Below are 8,653 nucleotides of genomic sequence, written 5' to 3' on the forward strand. Positions count from 1 at the left end.
TTTTATAATGGGCATGTTAATTATGGATAGAGAAGCCATATTTTCCAACAGTATACAGTCTAAAATGAAACCATCTGAGCAGCTTTTATACGGGACAGGCAAAGAAATGCAGTACAATCATCAAAAACTGTTATTTTGGGGAAAATTGGAGGGTTTACAAGGCCAAAAGGATAGAACACACAAAGTAACGATGGCTCTACAAAAACCTCTACCATAAACAGGTACTAAAGCAATGAGAACAGACTTCTTACTTTCTAGCAAACTATGCTAATTCAATAAATAAGGCAATATAAAACCATTATACCATACAGTGGTTAAAGGAGAGACTGGAGGAAAGAGATTTTTTTGTATAAAATAAAAACCCAACAAAGCAAATTTACCTCACGTCCAAAGGCAATGCACTTGGGAGACTGGTTTATGTAATCCAAAACAAAAGACAGCTCCTTAGCTTCTATTTCCTGGCTTGGGGATTTTGGTAGTTTCACCAAAACCAGCTGAAATACATCTGGCCAAAGGAAGCCATATTATTAGAAAGCTTCTCTAAAGAAAGTGGACACAGGCATTTATCATATGGAACTTTTAAAATGAGTACTCTAGAATGTCAAAATTGTAATCTTGGGCTATTGAACAAAATGTACCTTAAAGCTGGACTGTGAATATACACGTTTTAAATGGAAGTCTAATTCTACAACTCCTACCTGAGTACAAGCCCCATAAAAAAGGAAATAAGCTGAGGTTTAACATGGACACGAACTATAAATATTGAATGGGGAACTGGGCGGCCAAAACAATGAGCCACCTCAGAGGGTTTTCAGAAATGTCTGGGCTCAGCGTAACATTCACAGGGTAAGTCTCCTTTCCTGTGACACCGATGTGCTCTTCTCTTTACAGTCTTTTCAAAAAATTCCTCCCTAAGACTTTTTTTCACTCAAGAGTAAAACTAACCTACAAGGAAATAAATAATCCATTCTGCCTTTGCTCACCCTAGAAGAGCCTTCCTATTACTCTGTGAATATGTCATGGATGCTCCAACTACACAGTTTACTCTTCTCCCTCCAGGGACCTCCCCTGACTACTTATTTACTAAGTATTTCTCCCATACTGGCCATTCCCCTCCCAACCTATTGCTCTCCACACCTTTTATCTTACTGATTGCTAAGGATCTGGTCAGCTTAGTGCTGGGACCTAGGGTCTACTTTGTTCTGTGCATCGAAAATATTAGTTATGAGGTGCTCAATTAGCTGCTGAATGATGGTACTATACAGTCAAGAAAGAAGCCATAAAAGACAATACATAAACAAAAGATTCACTTGTTTTTAAACCACAATAGTGTTTTTCAGATATACAATTTCCTGCCAGGGACTCTGCAGCTGCGGAGCACACACAACACGAGTGAAGTTGGATGGTGGTGCTGTAAGCTGGCAGCTGGCACAAGAGATTCTCAAGCCCTGAGTGCATTTTTTATGTAAACAGCCAGACTTTCATATGCTGGGTGCCCACAAGGTGCCAGGTACTAGACAGTAATTCTAGATCCTGCTGTGGATCCAGGTCAGGTTATGACCAAGATCTTTACTTTAGATCAGTAGTTTTTATTCTGCTTGCAATTGGCCCCAGCTGGGGAATTTTCAAGCAAACAATCAGATCTCACCACACAGAATCTTATTATCTAGGTTGCTCCGGTGCTTCTTATGCCCCGCTGCAGTTAAGAATTGCTGGTCTCATGGGTATGGATGACAAGTTGTGTTACAGTGTTGGCAACTACCTTTCAACAGTCATGAGGTGATTCAAAGGTGGTTACCAAACCCCCAATGATGAGAATCAGCTGGGAAGGTATTATAATACAGATTCCTAAACTATATCCCAGACCTAGTTACCTGTGAGAGACTGCAAATTTGAGCTTTTAGTAACCATGTAGACTGGTATTTAGAACCCACATATTTATTATGTACAAAACAACTTAAGTTGGAAAAGAATGGTATCTTTGAAAATACTCATCTGGGAAGGTCATTTAACTGTTTTAAGGATATTACTATTTTCAGGACATTTTGTGAATGTCCTTTAGAGGTGGCTTAGGAGCCATATAAGAAACCTAAACTTACTGTTTTTTATTCTTTCACACCACATTCTCAATAGATACAATATCACTCATTATCAGACTCGGTAATGAATGAATTTTAAATAAAAAAATAGATTTAGCTTTTACAGTTTTGACAATTCATAGGTTACTTAAAAGTCCTTGAGATATATATATATATATATATAAAATTTATAAATATTTTAGCAAAAACCTCCAAAATAAGTAAAAATATTGTAGGATTCACTCAGCTAAGAAACTGCAAACAGGATGAGCTGACTGCACAGTACTCATTTCAAAGCTGCTTTGCACTTTAATTCTGAACACAGCTGTATTTTACGGAGGGCCCCACAGGGTGCAATGGCCTTCTTGAATTCTGGGTTTAGAAATTTTCTTTGGCTATGTTTCATGTCAGTATCTGTTGTACCACATTATTTGATAAAAGATGCTTATTTATAACCACTGACAATTTTCCAGGAATTCCTGAAATGCTGATACATGGCAGTTTCAATAGAACCGTATTTCAATAATAGTAAAAATACAGTAACTCAGTTACACTACTGATTCTTAATAGCAAACTATTTTCTATACCATTTCCTATAATGACTTAGTATCAACAAACTGGTGTATAGTAACAGTAAAAGAATGGTGACGCTTAAGCATGACACACTTACAGTTCAGTAGAAAGACAAATTCTAGTCCTTTACAATGCGGCTTTAAAATCTGAGCTCTGATGTCTATTAGTATAAGTGTAAACAATCACTCTCACTGCATATTTCGGAACTGATAGCCTCTATGAATAAATATGATAATAAAAGCAATGTAAACTCCAACTCCAAAAACTGTTAGCTTCAGGTTAAAATCAAAATATTAAGTTATGAGCAATTGTAAAATGTGAAGAGCTATTCTATGTTATATAAGAACAAAATAAATGCAGTCTACTATACCTGGTTCTTCTTTGTTTATTGTGACAAAGACAGAATCCTCAGCACGGGTGAGAGTAAAGAGGGCATGAAGTTTATGTCCAACAAGGAAAGTCTGAAAGATAAAAAGCACCATGTTATTCATCATTATCTGCTTCCACTCATTAGAACATTAATTCCACAGGGCAGGGATTTTTTTAATTGTTTTGCTTGATGCTGTGTTCCTAACATTAGAAGAGTATCCGGTCTACAGAGAACAATCAACATGCATTTGGGAACAATCTTTAAAGTTTGGTACATATAACTCTACCTGACTTTTATAGTATTCTACTGAATGGAATGTATCATAATTTTAAGTGATATCAAGTTTATACTTAATTTTTTCTACCATAAACAATGTTTTATGGTCTACATATACATACCTACCTACCTATCTACCTACCTACCTGCCTACCTACCTACCTTCCTTCCTTCCTTCCTTCCTTACCGGGGATTGAACTCTGGACCTTGTGCTTGTGAGGCAGGTGCCGGAACCACTGAGCTAAATCCCCGGCCCTACACACCATTATTTAAATGAGAGATTCTAAGAGGATGCTTGCTGGAAAGAAAGGTATTTATTTATATTCAGTTATACCTTCATTGATTATGTACAAAAATGTCCATTTTTCTACACTTTATTTACTATTAGAGTTTTTTCCAATGTGCAATTTGGCTAACCTGGTAAGAGAAAAATGCTATGCCATTTGTTTTAATTTACACCATTCAAATTATTAATGAGGTTAATCATCTCTTCAAATTTACTGGACTTTTGTATTTCTTTTTCCGTGATTTTTATACATTGCTACCCAATGCCTACTTATTTCTTTTGGGCTATCAGTTTTTCTTTATTAGTTTTCAGGCATATTTTTGTGTATTAAGGATAATACCTTTAGTAAACATTTCCTCCCAGTGTTTTTATTTATATTTTTATGTTGTAACATTTTTATATAGTTAAATACATAATTTTTTTAATGGTGTGTGAATTTCATGACTTTTCAGGAAGTCTCATCAAAGATGGAAGAAAACAGTATCTGTCATTACGTTATCTTAGCTTTTTACAAAGGAAACCTTAAGATCAAGCAACATACCTTTATCAAAATGCCATCCAGATAGTCCCACAATTTAATTGTGCCATCAAAGGAACAAGAATACAGCTGAAAGGGTAAAAACAGTTCAAAACTCATCAAAAACTGAATACATTAAGATAATGAGTAAGTGCTGATCAAAAAGTATTTTCTGTTCATTAATTCATTGCTAGTTTTAAAGGGTAGAGTTTATGCAGGTTGAACATTCCTAACCTAAAAAACTGAAATCTGAAACTTTGTGAGCATCAAGAAGATTTTCAAAAAGTTCCAGACTTTGGAGTATTTTGGATTTCAGGTTTTCAAACTAGTGTTCAACCAACAAAGGTGATGCAAATATTCCAACATTCAAAAAATGCAAAATCTGAAATACTTGTGGCTCCATCAAGTCAGTCTCAACTTGTATTGTTTCTGTAAAAGACAATCAATCACATTACATCCCTCTGGAGGAAGCAAATCCACGCATTTCAAGTTTTCACTAAAACCAAGGGGAAAAAGTCAACCTGTCAGGAGGGACACGATAAGGTGAGCTATGGGGGCACTCAGGAATCTGCTTGTTTCTCCCAGAGCTTGGCCCCTTTTTATTAGCTGTACTGCTTTTGTCTTACATGAGCTTTAAAGTGCTTCTCAAATGATCCCTGAATGTTCTGTTAAAAAAAAAACAACCCAACCCATCAAGGACCAGTACTTTCATAAAATACAACAGAGACCATCGTGCGTTCAGGTGCCGGGGCAATGTCCAGGCACCATACAGCTCAGTACATGCAGTCCCTGTACCCACCGGCAGGACACTGGTCTGTGAGCCATGTTAGCACCAGAGGCCTAAGCAACACTGTGGGTTTATTTTTGGCACAGTGGACTCAGTTTTACTAAGTTTACATTAGATTTTCTTTTTTATTGTTGCTTATTTGGCTTATAAACAACTAAGTTTCTTTTTTAAAGGAAAGTGGTAATTTTAGGATTTCCATGAACACTGGAATTCACAGTAAAATGTTGGAGTAAGACAAATTATCTATTCAAGTAAAAGAATTATATTAAATAGAAAATACACATCATTCACTACATGTAAATCATAAACATGGATTCATAAACAAGCCAAATGTATTCACTGTCAAAATAATAGTTCAGGGCTGGGGATTTAGCTGGGTGGATCAGCCATCTGCCTCGCAAGTGCAAGGTCCCGAGCTTGATCCCCAGTACCAAATAAAAAAAAAAAAGTTCATATACAAGTACTGTGACTCATTCGTCCATAGAAACTCTGTCTTTCAAGGTGATCCAAACTTGACAAAATGGTCTTTCTTTAATTTTTCTAACTTTCAGTCACCTGAAACAGAGAACCTTTATGTAATGTGTATTTGGCTTTTGTTTGGGCATAAAACAGTAATGCACATTTTGCAAATTTCAATTATAATCAAAGCATTTTTCTGCTATTAAAATGTTCAAATAGCCGGGGATTTAGCTCAGTGGTTCTGCTGCCTGCCTCAAAAGTGCAAGGTCCTAAGTTTGATCCCTGGTACCAAAAAAAAAAACAAAACCCAAAAACGTTCAAATGACATATAACAATAAATTTCTGTCAAGCCCTTATAGGACAGGATAAAAAGACTACCTGGACCTTGCAAACAGTTCCTTAACTTTGATTTCTAAAAGCAGCTTAATTTTGGTAAGAAATCAGGGTTACTTTATGCGCTGCTTCTTCTGTGATAAAGGTTACGGAACAGCAATGCAAATCTATTTTAAATCAATAGTAACTTCCAGTTGGTGTGGTGAGTCCAGAAGAAGAGAACTTGTTAAGAGCAAAATATTGTTGAGGTAAGTTTTAGGAATAGATACACCTTCAGATATTTACAATGTCAATGCTGCAAAGGGATCCGAGAAGATCTGCAATTACAAAATCATTTAACTGCGCTTTTTAACTTCAGAAATTCATAGCGCCAAGAACACCCTTCTCCAGGGACTCCCATGAAGCGTTCTAGGGAACCAACGGCTTACTTTCAAAACTAAACACAGCTGAAAAATACCAAGTACGAAAACCAGCTGATCCTCCCCTCACCCTGACCTGTGAAGTCTCCTAAGCCAAATCTAACTCAACTTTTTCCTTTTGTCAAGCAGGCCAATGTTAAAGTATTCAACTACAAAGTGTCTGGCACCTGCAGATGGTTGCTGGGGTTGAGCTGGATCCCGCTCACCAGGTCTCTGTGTCCCTGCAGGATGTGCACACACTCTTCTGTGGCTGTGCTATAAACTTTTACAAAGTCCCCGGAGACGCAGAAGACATACCTGGGAAAAAGGAAAGAAAAAATAAAGTTCTCTGTAGCTGGCATAACCTTTTTATGGTCCATTACAAAAATAGTAACAGGCAACAGAGGTTTCTTTCAAAATAGTTTAAGGACTGTACTTCAAACTTGCGGGGACATCTATGACTGATTCATTCGCTAACTCGAAGAGAGCACGAGGCCAATGTCACATCTCTTGCTGTTTATAGACACGGGCTATGCAGAACCACCCTGCACAGTCTAATCAAGTGCCTGCTCACTAAACAGATGGAGACTATGTTATTAATTTACTATTAACTATGACTATCAATAGTTCTGCTATCAGCAATGTGTTCTCATGTCCCCAAACTCCATGGTTCATTGAAGACAACAGCTTACAAATGCTAAATCAAAGGGTCTGCTCTGATTGGTGAAGTCCAGGCCTCTCTGGAACAAAATGTTTACATCAGTTTTTTTCCTTTATTGCTGAAATATTGGTTTTGTTTTGATCTTTCTAGATTTGGGGATTTCTCTCATGCAGCAGAGGCTACTAAATTACTAAAAGGAATTAAATTGAAATACTTGATTATTTTCATAACAGATATTACTAAAGGACAAAGTTTACAAACATACGTTTTTTAGTATCTTCCAAATAAAAACTGCGTGCCCTATGCCTATTGTATCTGACACTCTTCTCATACTGCCTGGGCATCCTGTGCTTTGTAGCTTCTTCAGTGTGAGAAAATCCCCATTATACTGCAGCCCACCAATGAGCTTACGTATCATTTCCTCAGCAACATTCTCCAGCCTCCTCAGTTTGAAATGATCCCTCCTTTTTACAAGCCCCTACAGTTATTAAGCATCTACTGTCGTGTTTCTTTTTCTTGACTAGACTAAGTTCCTTGAGGTAGCATCAGTATTTGAAGTATCTTTGTTTTTGTCACCTCAGCTTGTTATACACACAGCTGACAAAGACTGAAAAATGAACTATGGGGTTCAGCAAATGAAATGGACAGCCGTCGGTGTAGTAAGGTGTAGAACAGTACACTAGAAGAGGAAACTGGATAGGGAGATATGGGTCTGAAGAAGCAAGTCTGACAGCTTTGTTAAGGTTCAGCTTCTTCCTGTGACGAAGGTCAATAAAGCCCCCTTGTAAAGAGGCGAGCGCAAGCCCATCCCACCAGGCACACATAGTCAACAATTATCTGTCATACACTCATGTGCAGTACTTCTTGTACAGAGATACAATCTCTATTCTTAAAAAGAAATTTTTAAAAACAAGTATCACTCTATCCTTAAGTGACCTGAAAACCTATTCTTACAATATGTCACTTCTATATGATGCAATGTAGCAACGATAGATGACGAACATTGAGACATTAAATGCATTTTGTACAGACTTTATATACCAGGCATTTGATTCTTCCAAGAACCCTGTGACAGGCAGACATTAAATATCCCCATTTTACAGAAGAAACTAAGGCAGAGTAAGAAGTTTGGAAAGAATCAGGTTTGGAACCCTGAGAATAGCTTGGTTTCTCGCTATACTGTACTCCTGCGGGGACACCAGTCCGAGCCGTTTCACCCCCCACAGAATCTAACATCAGTTTTCATGTAAAGCTTCAACACAGTTGCCAATGTGCCTTTTCCGGGGCGCGTGTGCATCTGGGACGCGGGAGGCCCCTCCATCGAGCCCAGCCTGAGCATCCCGGGACAGGAGGGGCTCGCTCCTCACAGGCGCCTGCGGGCTCCCGGACACCCTGAGGTCAGGGGCACACGCGCCTCCTCCGCAGAGCCCGGGTTTCGGCGCGCCTGACAGTTCTTTCCTCGGCCCTCCAGGAACTCAAGTCCCTCAGCCCCGCCAACCACACGCGGAGCCCCCATACTTAGAGTCGGCAGAGAATACTGCTCTTCTGAAGTTCAACTCGCTGCCGCCACAATGAACCACGCGGACACTCTCCTCCTCCACCATCTTCGAGCGGACGCAGGAGCAACCCACCGCTGGCCACGCCCCAGCTTCCGGCATGGAGCTGGGTCACAGGGCGCGTTTCCCAGCCCACAGGACACACCCACCGGCCCCTCTAGGCTTGAGACTCGATGGCAAGGCCCCGCGCCTTCGCCGCCATCTTTTGTTTGGGCAACATCAAATTAAGACACTTATAAGAACGGTAAAAGCAAAACAGATCTGGAGGCAGTTTGCATTAGATATCTTTACACAATTACAGTATTTAATACAGGGAGATTTCTTTTCGGCCTTGCCAATCTGACTGTATAGCTTCTGGC

At 38.9% G+C, this 8,653-nt stretch overlaps 1 protein-coding gene across 3 annotated transcripts in view; it reads right to left on the reverse strand.

The window, feature by feature from the left end:
- Positions 1–8,444, reverse strand: part of Wdr75 (WD repeat domain 75) — a 31,852-nt gene extending 23,408 nt beyond the window's left edge. The window contains exons 1-5 of one of the 3 annotated variants that reach the window (XM_021250245.1): positions 8,257–8,444; positions 6,305–6,395; positions 4,125–4,190; positions 3,022–3,112; positions 381–505 (exon numbers count right to left, since the gene is read on the reverse strand). In XM_021250245.1, coding sequence (XP_021105904.1) covers positions 381–505; positions 3,022–3,112; positions 4,125–4,190; positions 6,305–6,395; positions 8,257–8,396 — 513 coding nt within the window. In that variant the 5' untranslated portion in view covers positions 8,397–8,444. Of the gene's footprint in view, positions 1–380; positions 506–3,021; positions 3,113–4,124; positions 4,191–6,265; positions 6,396–8,256 lie in introns of all 3 variants that reach the window. The other 2 variants (XM_004872301.3, XM_013068338.2) reach the window with 2 other exon arrangements.
- Between the last annotated feature and the right edge of the window lie 209 nt (positions 8,445–8,653).

The sequence above is a fragment of the Heterocephalus glaber genome, unplaced genomic scaffold, assembly GCF_053883595.1.
Source record: "Heterocephalus glaber isolate CG9 unplaced genomic scaffold, H.glaber_assembly_v1.0 deba00001058, whole genome shotgun sequence".
Taxonomy (NCBI): Eukaryota; Metazoa; Chordata; class Mammalia; order Rodentia; family Bathyergidae; genus Heterocephalus; species Heterocephalus glaber.